The sequence below is a fragment of the Erinaceus europaeus genome, chromosome 9 (assembly GCF_950295315.1).
Source record: "Erinaceus europaeus chromosome 9, mEriEur2.1, whole genome shotgun sequence".
Classification (NCBI taxonomy): Eukaryota; Metazoa; Chordata; class Mammalia; order Eulipotyphla; family Erinaceidae; genus Erinaceus; species Erinaceus europaeus.
In genome coordinates, this window is record NC_080170.1 from 25,395,932 (window position 1) to 25,416,353 (window position 20,422).

At 52.4% G+C, this 20,422-nt stretch overlaps 2 protein-coding genes across 6 annotated transcripts in view; one reads left to right on the forward strand and one right to left on the reverse strand.

Annotated features, from left to right (window-relative positions):
- ZIC1 (Zic family member 1) lies at positions 1 to 6,368 on the reverse strand. Its single transcript, XM_007518068.3, has 3 exons — positions 3,773 to 6,368; positions 2,008 to 2,171; positions 1 to 1,338 (listed from the first exon to the last, which is right to left on the reverse strand). Exons 1-3 carry the CDS (start codon positions 4,746 to 4,748, stop codon positions 1,141 to 1,143), a joined length of 1,338 nt encoding a protein of 445 aa, XP_007518130.1. The 5' UTR covers positions 4,749 to 6,368; the 3' UTR covers positions 1 to 1,140.
- The window catches only part of ZIC4 (Zic family member 4), a 23,273-nt gene continuing 8,465 nt past the window's right edge, over positions 5,615 to 20,422 (forward strand). The window contains exons 1-4 of one of the 5 annotated variants that reach the window (XM_060197547.1): positions 5,615 to 5,754; positions 8,517 to 8,770; positions 12,306 to 12,390; positions 18,465 to 19,085. In XM_060197547.1, coding sequence (XP_060053530.1) covers positions 12,321 to 12,390; positions 18,465 to 19,085 — 691 coding nt within the window. In that variant the 5' untranslated portion in view covers positions 5,615 to 5,754; positions 8,517 to 8,770; positions 12,306 to 12,320. Of the gene's footprint in view, positions 5,755 to 7,729; positions 7,839 to 8,293; positions 8,771 to 10,314; positions 11,036 to 12,305; positions 12,391 to 18,464; positions 19,086 to 20,422 lie in introns of those variants that run through there. The other 4 variants (XM_060197546.1, XM_060197548.1, XM_007518069.3 and 1 more) reach the window with 4 other exon arrangements.

Sequence of the window (20,422 nt, forward strand, 5' to 3'; positions counted from 1 at the left end):
TGAGACTGAAGAATCTTTAATAAGGTACGAAAAATTACCAAACAGTTCTGGAAACTAAAGTGTACATACGAGTTCTAGCCATAAATATTGAATAGCTGTAACATGAATAAACCGGCCCCTTTACATGCGGATAAATATGGAAACTAGGATCTATATACATTATGTGGTTGTATCTTTTGCCAAAAGCAATGGACAGTTATAGTTTATATCTGTGTTTTTTTAATATCACTTTACATAAACAAATGAAACAGTTTGACACGTAGATCCAGGCTCGTACTATACGAATTCTTGACAGGACTGGGAAACAACATTTTACTGCACGAAAGTACTTAGACTTTGGGACAAAAATGTTTGCACTTCATACAAAAAAAAAAAAGTACATTAATAATATCAATAATATTCTGTTAGGTCGACGTGGAGACTGTAATCATACAAAATAATTCACATTTTGGTACACATTTACTAGAACATTCTTGCCATTCAGTACAAACAGTTGGCTTTTGAGGCCTCCCGCCCCCCTCCCCCCTCCCACCCTCCCCCTCCCCCCTCCCCCAAATGCAAAGACCACAACGCCACGATCCCGCCCGCCCGCTCCAACCGAGATATAACTATTTACAGATTCCAACAGTACAGCTGTAAGCTAATAATTCTGTATTTACAAGAATGCAAAGCCCAAAGAACGCAAGAAAAAGAATGAAGAAAAAATTTAAACCGAAGTCCCTCTGAGCCTGTTCCAATATGGGGGAGAAACTGGCCCTAAAGGTTGGCGGCCTTTGGTCCCATAGCCGCCCGCTCCTCGAACCCCCCTCCCCCCAACCCCCTAGGCTACCAAACCTTTGCCAAAAATAAAAATACGAAAGAAAGAGAAAAGGGGGGAAAGAACCAGAAAATAAGAAAATAAAGACACGGGGGCGGGGGTGGATGAAGGTATAGTGTTTCCTCTCTCTTACTCGGTCCTGGGTCTACTGGCAGGTCTGAAAAAAATGGGATTGTGGGGGTGGGGGTGGGGGAGTCTGGGGAGTGCTGTTTTCATTCACAGGGTTCTCTCAGCGAGAAGAGTTGTGTGTAGGGGAGTGCGATCAGTCTCTTAAATAGGGTGCTTTTTGTTGTTGTTGTTGTTGGGTGTCTGCTTTCTGGTGTTTACACGTACCATTCGTTAAAATTGGAAGAGAGCGCGCTGTGGCCAGTTGTGTGGTGGACGGCGGAGGAGGAGGGCGACAGGGAGCTGGTGGCCGGGTTGTCTGTGGAGGGAGACACGATGGTGGGAGGCGTGGACGACTCGTACCCTGAGCTGGCGGCCGGCGACGGCTGCGAGCCCTGCGAGGAGGATTCGTGGACCTGTGGGAAATAAAGTGGCCGGGTTTTTCTTTACGGAGACAGAGAGGGAGAGATCGCAGGGAGGAGAGATCAGGAAGCTCCTGGCAGGCTGCAGCACTGCCTCTGTGTGTGGGGGGGGGGGGAATCCCTTGAAGTCTGGGTCTAGGCCACCCTAGGGACACAGACTTGGCTGTGGCACTCCAGAAAATGGCAGCACCCTGGGGATTCAGCAGAGGGAAACAACTTAGGGAAACTGGGTACCAGATTGGAGGCCACAACTCAGGAACTTTCGAATTCAAGCAGCGGCCTAGCAGGAGACACACACACACACACACACACACACACACACACACACACTCCCTCCAGTGCCCCAACTCCTCTGTCCCCAGCTGTCACAATAGCAGCAGCTTGGGCCCATCTCGCCAGCTGCTACCACTCTGAGCTCCAGATCAGGCTTGGCCTCTGCTCCAGTGCTCCCTTCTTCTTTTTATTCTTCTTTTTTCCCCCAGGGAATTTAGAAGCTCCTGGGTGGCCCCCAGTCCAACCAACAGTCCCCACTCCCCCATTCAGCCTCTGTTCTCCATCCCAACTCAGCAGAATGGATCTGTGGCTTCCAAACGCTGAACCCGGCCACCCCAGAACAGAGCCGGCTCCTGAGTCGCAGGCGCAAAGCGAGAGCACCCCGATTACCTTCATGTGTTTGCGCAGCGAGCTGGGGTGCGTGTAGGACTTGTCACACATCTTGCAGAGATAGGGCTTGTCACTTGTGTGCACGTGCATGTGCTTCTTGCGGTCGCTGCTGTTGGCAAAGCGGCGGTCACAGCCCTCAAACTCGCATTTGAAGGGTTTCTCCCCTGGTACGAAGGCAGAAAGAAAGATGGGTATGATTAGAACAAGTCCCTCAGCTGTTTCTCTTTTCTTTTCTTCCTAGGAAACAAAGTGTGTGGTAGAGGGGAGAAGAAAAGCCACCAGCCCTAAGAGGAGAAAGCACTTTGCCAGCTTCACAACCCGGGTTTTTTAATGGAGTCAAGTTGTCGGTCTGGTAGTACCATTTGAAATATCTGGACTATCCAAATTCCTGGGCCAATTAGATCCAGATTTTTATTGCTTTTGCTGTTATGGAGTTATGGCTATCTCCTTGTTTCTCAAGGTCATTTTTCTTTCTTTCTTTCTTTCTTTTTTTTCTTTTTCAGAACAGACAAGCAGGTCTCTCTCTGGCTGCTGTTTCTTTTTCTTTTGCCCCAGGCTCTGCAAACCACTTCAGGTGTCCTCAGCCCCTTTCTGGGCTTCTAATTGTTAAAGTCCAGGTGGATTCTCCCTGTTTGGCTCTTCTCTCCTCCCTCCAACCCCCTCCCCAATGCTCCACACACACTCCCACCTCCCCCACCCACTCCACCTCTTACACATTGGCATTTAATATCAGAAGCTGGGAGGTAAGCGGGGCACCACAAACTCTTCCTGGAGCCCTGCAGTTAAACTCCTCAGTTCCAGATGCAGGGCTTGCAAATCACCCCAGACAGCCCGGAATAGCAAAGCAGAGGCAAACTCAAGAATCTCAAGATTACATGGGTGCTGGGAACCCAGCTGGGCCTGACTGACCCCAAACTATGATCCTGCACTCGCTGCAACTTTTCACTCTTCCCCAGCCGATGGATCTCTGGGTGTTGCAAGGCCCATGCAAGGATTTTGGTGTTTTGCAACCCTATGAGAGAATCTAACAACAAAATAGACTGTCAACTTCGGCTGACTTTTCCTAACTCTGAGCCTATTCACCAACGACAGCTAAAAACTGGACATTTTAATTGTGCAAAAGCCTCTGGAAGCAGGCCTTACAAGCTACCAATACTCAGCCCGCAACCCCCAGCACACAGTTCTGGAGCATTGGTTTTGTTTCTTTCTCTCTCTCTCCTTCTCTCTCTCTGGGGGTGGAAGCTTCCTAAGATCTCCAACTCCCTCAACTCCCTCCTAGGCTAAATCCTCATGAAAGGGCCCTGAGAGAGATGTTGGCCACCAAGGAAGCTTTAGATTTGTCAGAGGCTGGGAGAGGCTGGAGCTTCCACCCCAGCAGGAGACCGGCCCTGCTTTGGCTTTGCTGGCTCTATGGGCTGTGCAGAGCTGGGTTTTTCTCTCTCCTCTCCCGGTCTTTTCTTTCTTTTTCCTTTCTTCCTTTCTCTTTATTATATTAGTGAGATATATATATATATATATATATATATATATATATATATCCTTCCCATCCTCTCGTCCACTTCTCCTTTATTTTAAATTTCACGCCTCCAGCTATTGAAGAAAAACCCAGCACACCCTTGGTGCTGGAACCTGGTTGCTCAGACTCCCACCGAAGCCCGGCTGGTGCGCCCCAGCGGCTGCCCGGGAGTTCGGGTTCCCTCGGCTCAGGCTGGGGTGGGAGGACGGAGTTGTGGACGTGAGAGGGAGGCCAGCACGTTTCCCCTACCTGTGTGCGTCCTTTTGTGGATCTTCAAGTTCTCAGAGCGCGCGAAGACCTTGCCGCAGCCAGGGAAGGGGCAGGGGAAGGGCTTCTCGCCGGTGTGCACTCGGATGTGGTTGACCAGTTTGTATTTGGCTTTGAAGGGCTTGCCCTCTCGGGGACACTCCTCCCAGAAGCAGATGTGGTTGCTCTGCTCGGGGCCGCCGACGTGCTCCACGGTGACGTGCGTGACCAGCTCGTGCATGGTGCTGAAAGTTTTGTTGCACGATTTTTTGGGGTTGGCCAGCTGCTCAGGCTCGATCCACTTGCAAATGAGCTCCTGCTTGATGGGCTGGCGCATGTAGCGGAAGAAGGCGCCGGCGCCGTGGTGCGCGGCCATGTTCACGTTCATGGGCCCGTAGCCGTGCAGCTGGGGCGCGGCGTAGTGCTCGGAGCGCGGGCTGGTCACCTGGCCGTACTGCTCCGGCCGCGGATACATGTCCCCCGAGAAGCCCAAGCGCATCTGCCCGTTGACCACATTGGGCGACGCGTGGCCGGCAGCCTGCTCGTGCAGGCCGGGGAAGAGCAGGTGGCCCGCCGCGTCCGTGTGGCCGTGGGGCCCCCCGAACCCCCCGGCCGAGGCGGCAAACAGGCTGTGCTGCGCGCTGGCCGCTGCGTCGCCGAAGCCGCGGTTGCGGAACAGAAAGTCCCGGGTGGAGTTGAAGGCGGCGCTCGAGTAGGAGCCGACGTGGCCCGGGTGGTGGTGGTGGCCCAGGGCGGCAGCGGCCGCGTAGCCGGGAGCTTGCGACGTGAAGGCCGTCTGTCCGGCCGAAGCCAGCTCGTGCGAACTGGGGTTCAGCTTGAAGGCGCCCATGCCGTCGGCGAACGGGTTGATGCCCAGGCCCACGTCGCGCTCGCCCACGTCGCCCGCCGAGTGGTGGCGGGACGCGCCGAAGGTGGTCACGCCGATCGCGGGGTACTGGGGGCCGGCGTCCAGGAGCATCGTGGCAGCTCGGGGCGAGCCCCGGCCTCCCCCGGGCCCCCCACCCTCGCCTGCCGAGGAGGGAAAATCGGGAGGAGGAGGAAAGGGAGGCGGAGGAAGAGGAGGAAGAAGAAGAGGAGGAGGAGAGGAGGATAGGAGGGAGGGGGAGTCGACCCACCTCGCGAAGTCCGGGCCCGCTGGCAGCGCCGGGGCGCCCCGGGGAGCCCGCCGAGCCGAGCGCCGGGGAAGCGGGACGGCTGCGGGCCGCGAGCGAGGCTGGCTCCGGCGCCCGCCCTGCAGACCCCGCCGGCCCGGCTCGGCTCGCCGCTCAGTCTCGGCGGAGAGGACCCCGCGTCAAGGCTGGCGGCCGGAGACAGGCGCGGTGCATCTCAGCCCCCCAAAAAAACTTCCTCCCGGATGCGCAGCATAGAGGAATGTGAGCGCCCGAGCCGCGGCCGCTCGCCCCGCTCGCTCTCCGCCTCCGTCGGCCGCCCCTCCTCACTTCTCCAACCAACCCCTCGCCCTTTCTTTTCTCTCTCTCTCTTTCTCTCTCTTTCTCTCTCTTTCTCTCTCTCTCTCTCTCTTTCTCTCTCTCTCTCTCTCCTCTCCGGCTTGACTCCTCGCTTCTTCTCTCTCCTTTCCCCCCTCTGCCTTTTTTTTTTTTTGCAAAAAAAAGGGGGGGGCAGAGGGAGGGAGAGCAAAGAAAGAAAGAAAATGCCAAAGAAAAGGCGCAAATCATACACAATATTGTCTTTTGCGGTTTATCTTCCTGGGGAGAAACTTTCACCTCCTCCGCCGGGCGGTGAGCTCGAGACTGATAGCAGCAATCATTCCTGCAGATAAATGAATTGAAAGGACGACACCGTCCCCCCCTTGATGAATGGGAGCAGGGGGAGGCGTCACGTGCCGCGGGCGCGGCCGCCCATTGGCCGGAGCGCGCTCCCCCCTCCCTTGGCCGCCGTGCCAACGGAGGGCGCGCAGAGTTGCTGCGCGCAGCTCATTGGCCCGCCCGCCTCATCAATCCCAGGTATTGTAAAGCGCTTGACATCCCCTTTTGACAAACAGGGCTGCCAGGAGTAGCAACTTTTTTTAAGCCAAAAATTTCCTCTTCTCATGGAAAAAAAATTTTTTTTGGATGACTTGCTACGATTCCTTTTTTCTTTCTTTTTTTCCTCCTCTTGCAGACGAGTGCATTCGCTTGCTCTCTCCTGCTCTTTCTCCCTCCGTCTCTCTCTCTCTCTCTCTCTCTCTCTCTCTCTCTCTCTCTCTCTCTCGTCCTTCCTCCAACCTGCTCTTGGAGCAGGGACCGGCGACTTCGGGCCTGGTTCAGGGAGCGGGAGGCGGGGATGGGGCCAGGCTGCCCAGCACTGACAATTCCAGAATGTCTCGATTCAGCAACTTTCTTTTCTTTCTACTGCCCCCCCCACACACACACCCCGTTCCAGGGCAGCAAAGAAGGCTTTTGTTATTTGCTCCTTTTGAAGTTTGCTTCCCTCTTGCCTCATCCCCCTCCTGCTTATAATTTAAGATCCCGGGAACACACACGGTCACACCACGGTCCCCTTCACAAGAAATGCGGTTTCTCAGGCTAGCCGGCTGTCTCAGTTTCCCCAATTTTCGCACATCAGCTAGTCTCCCTGTGTCCATCATGCCCCCCCTTCCACACACACCCCAAAATAAACACAGGTGGAGAAGAGTTCTTCATCTCCCAGGTTACTGAGGGCTTTTCTTACCCCCCAGTCCCCCACTGGAAACATTGTTGTCCATTCTTTCCCTTCTTTCTTCTTGAGTTATTCTCCTTTTCCCCTTCTTCCCCTTGCCTTCCCTCTTCCCCCACTCACCCCCTCCTACACCCCTGCTCCCAAGCTCCCAGCCTCTTTCATTCAGGTAAAACTGTAAATTTCCCAAATGCACTATTGTTCTCCTACCCTGGGCCACTCAAAGCTCCCTGGAATTTCCCCAATACTTCTTTTTTTTTTTTTTTTTTTTGGTATTTAAATCCTCCTCCCCCCCTCCCATAGATAGGACCAATGTAAATTTGGTGACATTCAAACCTTTTTCTAGTTCACAAATCAGTCACCCTTGTCACAGTTATTGAAATGCCGCAACTCGCCACACCAGGACGGTGGAAAAAGCGGGCGCGGTCTTTGTGGCCGACCAGGCTTTTGATCGCCAGGGAAAATTTACTTACCTTCAGATGAGTGAGCAGAAAAAGAAATAACACTCCCTTTGATTTAGTTAGGAAAATGCAGACATTTGGATTCAGTGCAAACATACAACACTCGCTTGTTTTCGCGATGCGGCCCTCGATTAACCTGTCTTTGCCCAGCGCAAAGGCTATTCAGCCCCTGTGCCTAGTTGCTTTTTGTCCCAGCCACAAAGAACCATTGACTATATATTAAAATGATTGTTGAAAGGTAGAGAAGTATGGCACTTAAAAGTAGAATAAGAAAAAAAAAATCCCTGTGACTCAATCAATTAAGGAGAGCAATATTCTGCATCTCTCCCCCCCCAAAAAAAAAAAAATTCACTGGGATGCAAGGGGCAGGGGGAGACTGGAGGTTGTCTTCTTTCTCCCCAGCTCAGTTAAAAAAAAAAAGCAGCCTGGGGGCTGAGGGGTGAAACTGGAGCGCCCTACATATTCATTAGGTCTAATTATTTTCTAGTAAGGAAAACACAAAAAGCCAAGAGTCGGAATTCTTCAATTTGCCCTTTGTTTCTAACTTCATTTGGCTTCTTTGCAGCTGAATCCGAGCCCTAAACTCTTTGCACAGACAAAGAGACCTCAACTCATCCTTTCACAGGGAAAGGGCCCCCGGGAGGAGACTCACCAGCGCCCAGGCCGAGAGGAAAAATGAAAATGAATATTATTTATTTATTTCGGTTTGCCCAGCCAGCCCCGCACGGGGCTGAAGGGGCCGGCAGAAGGCAGGGTCAGCCTCGGCAGCTCCTTGCCTTTCTGCTTTTCTGTTCTTTTCATCATTGGGGTCCTTGCTGGGGCTGAGGAGCTGGGCTGCCTTTACCCTTGCTTCTTCCTGGCGCCAAACACACAAAACCTGGGAATCTGGGATTCTTTCTCCTTGTCTAACTGGACCTGTCCCAGTGTTTGAGGTGGTAGTGGTGATGGTGGTGGTGGGAAATAGAAGAGAGAGAGAGGGGGGGGGGGGGAGAGAGAATATCAAATGTTAGGCTCTAGCAACAAGTCTAAGTGTATTGACTCTGCAGCCCCAGCTAACTTGCAGTGGAACAGGGCTGGGAGATGAAGGGACAGGGTTGAGGTTGTTGGAATGATCTTTAAATTAATAATGATGATGATGATGGTATACTTTGTCCCCCCCCCCGAAAAATAAATATCAGGGTTACACTGAGTCTTTTCTGCTGCCCACAAGAAGAAGTTGGAGCTAGTCTCCACTATAATTGTTTTTTTTTAAATCTGATCTGCAATAAGTTTTCTCTCTTGGGGCTGCAATAGAAAGAACAAATATTGAACCCACCTCATCTGCCTTTCAAAAAAGAAAGGGGGGAACACAAGGGAGGGCATCTGAGGGGGAAGGGAACCGTTGGGGTGGAAGAATGAAGAGGAGAAAAAATAATTCTTCAAAAAGAGAAAAATCACTCTTCTCCTCTCCAGTCCATGGACAATGGGGGGGGGGGAGAGACGTTGGCAAGAGGATATTTTTAGGCAACGCATCCAAATATCCAGGGGAAGGGTGAATGTGAGAAAGGGAGGGGGACAAAAAGTTGTGGGTTGTAGAAGTTATCAAGTGGGATTTGCGGTGCTCTCTGCAGGAAACGCGAGCGGCTCCAGTTCAAAGCCACATGCACCAACGTGACATATAAGCCATTAAAATATCATCCTGACGGCTCATTTCTGCTTCATCATACATTCCCTAACTGCTCCCTGAAAGCTGGAAAAGGAGAAATGAAGGATGACCATCTCGCTGGAACCACCAAAGAGAGGCTTGGAGGGGTTTAAGGTCCCCCCTCGGTCACCCCAAAGTAATGTGCAGAAATGAGGTGATGCCGGCAACAGGTGGAGTGGGGTAAGTACATGAATATGGGGATGGGAGTGGGGGCAGACTGATGGGGCCCACACTGCAGGAACCCCCAGAGCAGGCGCCCCTGCCTGAGCCACTGGCACCCAAACCCCCTGGGCAAAGAACTACACTTTCTCCCCCACTCCCTCCCTCACGGACCCCCCCAAAACGAGGGGTGTAGGCCCCACCCCGTGGACACTGAGGGGAGGGGAGGGGGCTTTCTGCGGAGGGGCAGCACTGGAGATGAGTCCATTCTTGCTTTCCAAGGGGTGGGGGGGAGGAGGGCGAATGGCACTCCCACTGGCACAGGGGATGGAAAGCAGCCTGTGCCCACCCCACCTCCCCCCCCAGCCCACCTCCCCTCCCAACCTTAGAAAGTGCCTGGGTGCTCCCAGCGTGGCCACAAGAAGGGGAGTCGTGGCCCAGAGCTGCGCGGTGTGTGGAGGGGTGTCCCCGCAAGCAGCTCCTCTTCCCGGCCCCCAAGACCATGGCCAGAAGGGATGAGTCTCTCCCTCCAGCACAGGGTCCAAAGAGCCTCCGAGGCAGCCCAGCCGGCCGGCCCCGGGGTACAGGGACTCCTCGGGCCCCGGCTGCAGGTGGAGGCCGACTGGGTCAGCACCAGGCCTGGCCTCCTCCCTCGTGCCTAGCGGTCCAGCCTGGCGACATTGACCACTGGGATCCGCTCTCCGCGCGCGCCACGGGCCCGCGAGTTCAGGACTTGGCTTTCTATCTCCCTCGGGAGGTGGAGGAGGGCTGGGGTTGGCTCTTCAGATAGCAGGCCGCATCCATCTGTTCTGGGCACCGTCCTGAACACCCAGGGACACCAGGCGATGGGTCTTTGGAGCCGGGGAGGCGGGAAGGAAAGCTGGGGCAGCCGGAAGGCTGGCAGTGAACGCAGCCTTTGGGGAGACTGGTCCACCGGGGTGGGGGGCGGGAGGTGGGAACCATCGAAGTCTTAAGGCTGGAGAGGGCCGCTGCAGGACTGAGCCTCTGCAGGGGCGCTGTCTGTGAGGAGCACTACGACCCTGAGAGTGACACCCCTTTTTCCTTCCTCTGCCCCAGGGCAGGCTGAGGGTGGACAGGGAGTTAAGGGGCATCCTTAGACGTCCAGGCTGGCCCTTCAGGCGACACTCTCAAGCAGATCCCAGCTACAGCTCTACCACTCCCCTCATCCCCCAATCTGGGGAACTGGAGAAGGGGACCATGCCAGTCTACAGACCCTGGATCCAATTGCCGGGTGATCACTAGAGGACCGTGGTGTGGTTGTAGAGGGCCACTGCAGGTGGCGGTGGCAGGGAAGGTTGAGCTCACTTAGCCTCTGGCTTGGGGGCTTCCAGACTGCCTACACCTAGGACCCTCCTGCCCCAGCCATGGAGTTCTCTCCTGGTTCCAAGGGGCACAGATCAGTGGGTGAATCAGAGAGAGCTTCTGGAGCTGTCAGAGGCTGGAGCCTGCAGACTGCAATGACCTCTGACCTTAAGGAGGCCAACCAGCTATGGGAACCCCCCTCCCCGCCCCAATGAAGTCTGTGGGCACCCTCCAGGAAAAAAATGAGGCCTTTTGCAAATATTTAACTGTCTGCCCTCTCCACAAGCCTGGTCCTAAGGTGGAGGAAAGCAGATCCCAGTAAATTTCAGGTGTGTGCTTCCAGTTGGGGTTGCAATGGGAGAAACAGGTGTAAGAAGCCCTTGCAATCCTGGGGTGGAGGTTTGGGGACTCATTGGGTGGCTAGGGGCCAGCTCTGCTGATATGATTGACTAGGCAGTAGGGTCAGAGTGTGAACCAAATAGAATGGCATTGACCCGGCTTCCCTGTGCCCACCAGGGGCTGGAGCTGCTACAGAGAGCAGCTTGACAGTCCAGTATCTGCAGCACTTGTTAGTTAGTATGCTTGTGGGTTTGGCATGCCTCCTCCCCTCACCCCCAAAACCAAAAGCTAAGGGTAGAAATGACCCAGACTCTAAAGAGAGGGGGGTCTTGGTCAGCGTTGTGGGTGGACAGAGCTCTTGAGGGAAATTCACACCCGTTTCTCTCTGAAAGGCGGCAAAAGGAAATTCTTTTAGTTCCAACCAACCAGGACTTTATCCGTGCCAGGCATCCCACTATGAGGAGATTTTAGAGCAAGGCCTCGCAGCTGGCTGCCCCTGCAGGAATGCAAAGTTGGGGCTCCTTTTCTTTCTTGATTTGTTCAGAGAAAGAGCTCATTACCTTTGGGGATGGATGTCGCTTGGTTAGAAAGACTTAAGAATAAATAAAAACCCTCTGGGAAAAGGTGAGTTTCTCCTTTCTTGCCCCCCCCCCCCCACACACACATCCGCCCTTTCTCACATGGGACCTGAAAAAAAAGAATGGAGTAAAAAAAAAAAAAAAAAAAGAATGGAGTATGGGAAGGGTGGAGACAATGAAGCTAGCTCAATCACAGATTTGGGGGCAGAAGGGAGAGAGAGAAAGAGAGATGGTGAGAGAAAGAGAGAGAGAGAGGGGGAGAGAGAGAGAGAGAGAGATATCTTCCAGCAAAGAGAACTGGAAGCCCTTTGAGATAATAGCAGAGCCCCACTTGGATTTGGCCTGTGGTTCAACAAGTTAAACAACCCCTTGTTCAGTGGACTGGAGTGTCGAGACAGGCGGCCATCCTCATTGACAGAGGGCTCGCTGTGTTTGTCCAGCCTGAGACCTTTTCAATGACTGTTTGTCTTTCTAGACCAAATTGAGGGTTGGGCTGGGTGGATCGCCACGGTCTGACTGCTCCACTGCTGTCTGACAGATGCAGAGGTCTCCAGTGTGGGTTTCAGGGCAGAGAGCTCTAACCACAAGATGAAGCTGACTTAAAAAAAAAAAAAAATCTATGGGGGAGGGCAGGAGATGCTGACTCTGACCTTCTTAATCAAGCAATAGGAACAGCCAGGACCAGATGAGAAAAAACAAGAGGCCCCCAAGCCCACCCCACCCACTACACACATCCCAATAGGGTAGATTTTATATTAATGTTGAAAAGCTAAGCAGTGTTGGCTCCCAAATGGGTCCGGGGATGAGAGCCATTTAAAGATAAGTGATTCCACACCACCCTGGGCCAAACAAGATCTACAAAGAAATTCCTGTCTTTTCAATACTTACAACTCAATTTTTGAATCCGATAATCTCCCAGAGGACACACAGCCCTCCCCATCACATCTCACTAAACTCAATTAACAGGCTTAAAGGAAATAGTGGGGGCTTCTCTACAACAAATGCAAATTCTAGAACTGAGGGGCAATGGGACACTGACTAGCAGAAACAATGGTTAATTCTACCTGCTAGGCAGATCATCAAATAAGTTTCATATTTTTAAAATCTGGGGAAATTATTATTTTTCTGCATATTTTTATCTCCAAGACTGTATCATGTATGCAAAAAAAAATTATGTAGTTCCTAGCAGAGTCCTTCTAGACTAAAAGCCTTTTCAGATCTACAGCTTCCTGTCACTCACATTCAGGCCACAGCTTCTTGCCATACAGACAGGTCTGAAATTGTTTAACTCATGACTCTCCCTCTTTTCTTCTCAGTCTCAAAGTCAGAAAATGAGATACAAGACTTCCTTGGTGATGAGGAAACGATTACGGCTTTACCGGAACACCCTGAAAGAGTCAAGTAAGTTCCACTCCTCTTTTGAATCTTGGTTTGGCTGAAGTGAAATTTGTGGAGTAGAAAGTTTTCATTCTGTCTTGTGGTTCTATTGGGGTTGTAAGTTGGAGGTGGTGGTGGTGGTGGTGGTGGTGGTGGTTGGAAGTACTTCTTGAATCCAAATGAAACTTAGAGACAGCTTAGTCTTTGATGCACATCTATACAAATCAATGTAGCAGATGTCCTACCTACCTGCTGAACCCCACTCATTGCCTCCCCTCCCATGCCTACTCATCTAGATGTTTTAGCATTCATATTTGATGACTCTTTCATTGAAACAAACCACCCCTGACCTTCTGTAGTTCCACTGTCACATAATTCTATGACATAGTCGTCTTGAATTCATTTCCGGATGATTTGATTGGAATGAGGTTTGACATGTATTGGCTTCCATGAAAGGAGCAGACTTTGATCTTGGTGATGGGACTTACATGATATTCCGCATCCTTCCCAGGGACACCAGCCTTCTGCAATGTGGTGGTCAAGACGTTCCCACAATGTGGTGTCTGAGCAGGGAGTGACTGACAGCCGTTCTGTCAGGAATACCTTCATTGTAAAGAGTTTAATTTAATATTCCATTTAGAATAAGCATATGATTTAGGGTTGGGTGTTTCCCCTTCCAGGCATCTCGTTTCCTCATTTCAACTATACCACCAGCTGAGGGTTGCCTCCAACGGGCTATTCCCTGAGTGGTAGGAGAATCAACCTTCTGAACAAAAGTTAAATGGACAGCTCAGGCGAGGGCTCCCTTCTATTATCTGATGATGATTTGATGGCAGGAGTGTGATTATTATGTAAATTCGGTTGTTTTGATTCTTCAAGGCCGTTTGGGAAGATCCTTGAGCTATACTTCTGAATCTTTCATCCAGAGACATTCTGCAGCATCGTTACTTGGAAACTTGTTCTCCAAGTGTATTCATATTTTCTTTCACACTATGTTCCATTAGTGATGACTTTGTCCCATAACTTCCACAACTTTAATAATAAGGCATGCCCTCCTTTCCCTACAAGACCCTGGTGGGGCTCATCTCCTTTGCACAATCTGGGCTTAAACATATGGTGGACATTTGGAGGTTTAAGTGATATATATATATATATATATATATATATATATATTTTTTTTTTTTTTAGAGACAATTTCTCACTAAAAGATCACTAAAATCTGAACAGCCATATTCCCTTGCTGACCAGAAATAGAGCAGAGGGACTTGAACAAGTCATTTCAGGAGCAGAACATTCAGGCAGCAAGGTTTATGCTTGGCCAATCTCTGGGCTGTGCTTCAACTCTGGGGTCCTATTGTGGCCATCCCCTGTCACAAACAGTCATCAGTTAGCACTGTTTACAGGATCAAAATAGACAATCAGTCCAACCATGAATCTTAACCTCCCTCATTTCTTTCTCTTTCAATGAGGGAGAGGTTAGACACTCCCCTATTTGAGACAGTGGTGTGAGAAGTGTTGGAAAATGACAAGGTCATTCACTAATGATGTTATTTCTATGCTAGCAGAAATATGAACTAGCAAGTCACTTGATTTTATGCTACTGTGTTGATGTGGTAGGTGGGCATGCAGACAAAGGTGGTTAGAACATGATTCTGAATGTGGGGGATGGCGGTGGAATGCTTTCTAAACAGGCCACAGGGAACTTTCCAGTGCATCTTTGAATTCTATCAAAGACCTCTGAAAGTCCCAATATGTCCTTTTTCTACAAATCAAGCAGGGCAGTGCGCTCAGCAATAAGATAAACCACCCCACCCATCAGCATAGTTCGGAATAGAATGCTCCAACCAAGCAGTTAGTGTTGGGGTAAGTGCAATGAAATAATCTGAAAGAAAATTCTTAGTGCTTCTTAAACTGCCCAACAGTCACAGAAGCTCGACTCTTTGCTACCTGGACACTGGAAGGTTCCAAGAATCTCCTCTGAAGATGGATGTATGCCTCTCTGGCACTATGTCCCATTCTGTCATCTACAGATGTGGCCTGTTTGGGGGCTTATTTCAGATATATGCCTTAGGAGCCCCTTATAGAATCACCCCCAGTTTCCTGTCTACACATATTAGTCGAGGAAAGAGGTTTTTTTTTTTGTTTGTTTGTTTGTTTTTTCCTTTCTTCCCTATCACCTGGAACATGTCGTCAGGGGAGAATGCCTGGCCCTACTGCAATATTTAGTCGACCAAGGTATGAACCACATAGTTCCAACAATGTTCAAGAATCAGGCAACCTTAGTGACCTGCAGGTCACCTGACCCCTGGCTACTCAGGAAGATGTGGGTCCAGATGTTTCCAGAGCATCCAGAGCTGGCTGCATCTGGGAAAGAGCTCCATGGGGCCAGGCTACTGCCTGAAATTTTGGCTGAATCAGATGTATCTGCCCTCTTGCTGTTGGCACAAGAAGCCATACACATGTTCAAAGTTTTTTCAAGGGTAAAGCTAACAAGAGAAACTGCTAACACCTGTGAAGCTCCATCTCTGGGGTCCAGGGAATCAAAGCTGAGAATTGGGGGGAGGGGGAGTGCAGAGTGCTAGGTGGGGGAATACTGCATCTTTCTTTTCAACACTTTCTAATGGGAAGTTAACATTTTCTTCTCTGGTGATTGTGGGCAACAAACACAGGAGAATTAGAGGTCACTGATCATACTAGACTTCCAAAGGGGTTGAAAGCCTATCAGCTCAAATACCCAGATTATTCAAAGGCTTTGATGCAGGTGTGTGTGGGGTGTCACAGTCGATAAAGTAAGGGACTGATCTCTGTGCAAATCAGTTGTGATGTAAGTTGGAGGCTCACTCTCTCTCTCCCTCTCCTCTCTCTCTCTCTCTCTCTCTCTCTCTCTCTCTCTGTGTGTGTGTGTGTGTGCATGCTTGACAAACCTACATGGCTAATGACTGGGTCCAGGTAAGAAATCCAGGAGGCAAGTGCAGGACTATTGCAAAGGTCCTTGAAGGTTAGGCCTTAGTAACAGATGTGGGGCTTCTAAGCTTCCTTTTGGAGAAAAGAGTTAGTCAAGAGATTACAAAAATGAACACACTTTTTCTTTTTAATTGCTGTTGCTTTGTTACTTTTGGAACCTTTTGTAGACTCAGCTCAGACTGACCTAGGCAGCTGCATCATCCAACTAATACCTTCATGATGGGCAGCCTTGAAATCACTTGGGTTTTTGTTTGTCTTTTGAGACAAGGCAGTCCCTTGCCAGAGACCCAGCTGGGCTAGCACTCATGGAAGAAAACACACAGGGGGGGGAGAGCAGAGAAAAGACCTCAGTGGGCAGAGGAGTAGATTTCCAAAATAATTTTCTTAAATAGTATTAATGTGAGAAGGAGTGAAAGACAGAGGAGATAAATCCATTTAGTCTCCATGTTGCTTTGCAGAAGCCCTTGGTCTCTACAACAGAGAGGGGTTCCTCTGTCAAATGCTTCCACCTCCTCCCCCTTTTTAAGTGCTATGGCAATATCTATTGGTAACAGTGTTGAAACCAGAGTAATAACAACAACAAAATCTGGAATTATCAAACCCTGGAGGAAATTGTTGAAGTTAAACCCCAACCAAAAAAAAGTAGCAGTGAGCATGGAACAATGTACTCAGTCTCCAACACTCTATCTGTCCTTAAAAATAAGCTGATTCTCTTATTATTTTTTTAAGTCTTGTATAATTGGATTAGGAATGTTATAGGAAGAGCCCTTGGTCCTAGGGATGGGTGGAGCAGCTCAATCAGCCTTGGGTCAGAGGTGCTTGTTTTTGCCCAACTCTGTAACCTGTTCGTGGTGTGGGGTGTCTCGCTCAACCCTTCACGCTTCTCTTACATATCCAGACCTCTCTTTGCTTTGGGGGCGCCCTTTTCGGCCTCCAAGGAGGCCCCATATTCAGGTTACATTTTCAGTCACAGAATGAAAGGCAAGGCCAGCAACCTTTTAAATTCCCGAGCACAGCAGACAGCTCGAGCTGGCTAGCGCAAACAAAGGACGCTCCTTCTGTTTAGGCCACTCTCGGCCTGGCGGGAACTTCCCACCGCCCCCCACACACACACATCCCACTCCATTTTACTCAATCCCACCCCATTCCTGGACGCAGAAATCCGCACCCCCAGGCGTCGTCCTGGCAAGAGGAAGCTCTGAGTTTTCGGACCCTAAATGGACTTTGGAGCCTTCAATAGCTCCCTCCCGAACCCCGAGGACCGCCAAGGCTGAGAGAGGCAGAGACTCCGACCACCCGCAGGCAACAAGTGGCCAGAGCTGCAAGTGGGAATGATCCCCAAGTGTGTGTGTGTCTCTCTCACCCTCCCCCCTCCCTCCCAGATTCTCTATCTGGTGGCGGGTTAGTGGGGGGGGGGTACCACCGAAAAGTGATAGAGGCGCTGTCCCCCTGTACTGCGCGCCCCTGGCCTTTGTTTCTGTGGCCGGCCGGCCGGGATGATCTGTGGCCCCAGGCTGTGTGTGTGTTGGGGGGGGGGGGTTCAGGGGTCAAGGTGAGCTACTCCCGCCCGCCACCCACTCGTGGCCTTGGGTTCAGGCTGGACTTCCGGCTTTGCGAGTCCCTGGGCGCCCCGGACCTTCGCAGTGAGAGGAGTTGGGCAAGGCTAAGTCTGGGAGAATAGAGGCAAAGACAGAGGGGGAGAAGCGATAGGATCCAAGAAGGAGAAAGTGTGTCCACAGGTTTGGACAAATGAGAGAAAGAGAGAGAAAAAATTTAAAGACAGAGAAAAATGAAAATTTAAAAGGGGAGGGGGCTGGGAATACACACACCAGACATTTCGGGAAAAGCGAGAAAAAGAGAGCAGGAGCCAGAGCTGCAAGCCCACGATCTGCTCCGCCCGCGGCCACACGCTCATTGGCCGCCTCGGAACCCGGGAACCCGGCTCGTCCTCCCGGCTGGGGTGGGGGTGGGGGGTGCAGGGCGTTCAGGCGCCGGCCCAGCTTTCACCTCCCCGCCCCATTCGCACACAACACCGGGTGCCCCCCTTCAGGCCCGGCCAGCGTGGAGGACAATACTGCAGCGCGACACCCCCTTCCCTAAGCCGCGGTGAATGGACGCGGCGGGGCCGAGTTGCACGCAACCCCGGGAACAGCAGCGCTGAACCGCCCCGCCCCGCGCTCCCCAGAGAAGGGGGGAGGAGGAGGGGGGAGGGGAGCGGCGGCGGCGGCGCCCGGGTCAGGACGCATGAGCAGTGGAGGCCGGAGAGAGAGGTTGGTGGGCCAGGAGGTGGGGCCCGCGATTGAGCGCTTGTGTATGCGCGCGCACGCGCACTTGTGTATATCTGTGTGCGCGCGAGAGGGCGAGTGCGCGCGCGCGTAGCCGTGTGAGGCAGGACTTGTCATCGTGACGTCAGGCAGGGCCGCGGACCAATAGGCTAGCTGGGCGATTGTTTCTCTCGGCCGGCTCGGGAGGCCTCCCAGATTCACTATTCACTCTTCTCCCGCGTCCCGCTGCTGCCTCTGCGGCGCGCGGGATTTCAATTAGGCGTGAGACAGGGAGAGAGAGCGAGCGAAAGAGTAGAAAGTCAAACTTGAGCAGAGGGGAAAAAAAACTTTGCTAAAGTTTTTTTATTTTTGTTTTTATTATTTATTTTATTATTAATAATACTTTTATTTTGCGGTTGTCTGTCCTCTCCCCGCTGTCAGTGACCGCGGCCTGAACGGCAGGGATCCGGGGAGCCCCCGGGCCACGATGCCGCCGCGCGGAAATCAGTGTACACGGCCAGGCGCTCCGGCGCCACCCCCACTTCCCAACACTCCCACCTCCACTACCTCCATGCACCCCCTGCTAGCCACCCCCTCATGCACCCCAGGAAGGTGGCCGCCGGGCGCCCGCGGGGAGCCCGGTCCCAGGGCCCCCCAGCAGACTCAGCACTGCGCCACCCCCTGACCCCTCCGTCCGGCTGCGGCTCCGGGCACGCCCCGCGGCTCCCTCCCGCCAGCAGCCCGGACGCGCCACCCGCCGGGCTCCCAGGCCCCGCGCTGGAGGAGGGAGCGGGGTGCACCCCGGGGCGCCCGGCGAGGCGCAGAGGCCGCGCCGCCCCTTCTCATGCGCGCTGTTTGTCTCGACAACAGGTAGCAGCTCCGGACACCATGGCCCCCCGCTCGCTGTGGCCTCCAGCCCCTCCTCGGCGTTCCCGGGCCTCCCGGAGCATCCTCCCCAGGCCTCCCCCGGCGGCCCTCTGAACGGACTCCTGCGCCTGGGGCTCCCCGGAGACATGTACGCGCGGGCCGAACCCTTCGCGCCCGGGCCGGTGGCCCGCAGTGATGCCCTGGCGGCGGCCGCGGCCCTGCACGGCTACGAGGGCGTGAACCTGACCGTGAACCTGGCCGCACCCCACGGGCCGGGCGCCTTCTTCCGCTACATGCGCCAGCCCATCAAGCAGGAGCTCATCTGCAAGTGGCTGGCCGCCGAAGGGCCCGCGCCCCCGCGCCTCTGCTCCAAAACTTTCAGCACCATGCACGAGCTGGTCACGCACGTCACTGTGGAGCACGTCGGCGGCCCCGAGCAGAGCAACCACATCTGCTTCTGGGAGGAGTGTCCGCGCCAGGGCAAGCCCTTCAAGGCCAAATACAAACTTGTCAATCACATCCGAGTGCACACGGGCGAGAAGCCCTTCCCCTGTCCTTTCCCGGGGTGTGGGAAGGTCTTTGCTAGATCAGAGAACCTCAAAATACACAAACGAACTCACACAGGTCAGTATTCCTCACAAGCTGTCTCCTTTGGTGGGGGGAAGGGGTGGAGGCTCAGGAGTTGGGTCGCCCCAAGTTCTCCCAGAGGGAAAGAGGAGAGGGGGGATGTTTTGCTGTTTCCATGAGTCAACTCCATCCAATATTAATTATGTCCTTCTATGCAGAGAGTCGCAGAAAGCGTCCTGAGGCTGTGCTTGGAAGGAGAGTTGGTGGGGGTAGTCTCTGTTGGGGTGGTGGGGAACGAATGTGCTAGGATCTCTGCATATACAAATGTGTGCACCCTCCTCCGAGTTTAATTTCAAGGAATATAACAAGAACACATAGCCCCTAAAGTCCCTAAAGATGGAGAAACGACGATCTAACTTTTCCTGGCTCACTGGGAGTCCTGCAGCTAATACTCATCTGCTTCTCAGCCTGACAACCCAGCTCCCACCAGCACTGAGGGGTCTTCAGCACCTGGGCGCTTTCTTTGGGACTTGGGGGACCCATGGGCTGACTTTGGCCCTGTTTTTGGAGATCTGACCATCCTGAACTTGGCATGTTCACCAAATTCTCTCTTTTGGCTTTAGCAAAGACTCAAGGAGACTCCTCTTCTTTAAGTGTCATTTACCAGAGATGTTGAGTGAAATGGGGACATGTGGGACAAACACACCTGTAGCTCTATTTAACAGACAAGGAGCCTGTGCAAAACAAACAAACAAACAATAACCTGCAAAGTTGACCTCCTCTGGCCAGAAATGTCTCTCATTAATGCAAATACAAGAAGAAAAAAAAAGTGTTCAAGCTTCCCAGAACAGCCTAGAAAGTTACATGAATTAGTTTAACAACCAAAGTTGTTTCTCTCCCTCACAACACCCCTCCCCCAGATTTATGAATTCAACATCTCTCTTCCCTCCATTTTTTTTTTTGAAGGGAGGGCAATAGCAAGAGGAGAAAAATGAAGTTCCACTTGGTGTCCCAGTGCTCCTCCTCTCTGATGTTTTTTCTTACTCTTGGTGAAGACATCAGCACTTTGAGGCACGGAACAACCCTCTCCCCCAGGCTGGCCCTGGCCAGGGAAGAATCTGGCTACACAATTTCCCCCGTTTCCCCACGCCCCCCTCAGAAGTGCTGAGACACCACACATCAGAGCAAAGTCCACTTCCAGTAAACTGCTTTATCCCCCAGAAATGGGTGCATTTTCCCCAGCTGTTTCTCCTTCCCCTGGCATCTGTGCTCCCCCTCTCCTCCCTTGGGGTTTTATCCTTGGGGAGGGAGGCAAGGCAGAAGCCTTCACCCTGCCTCCCCGCTCTCAGGCCTGCTCCTTACTAAGCCGGTGGCTTCAGGGAGAAGGTAGAGAA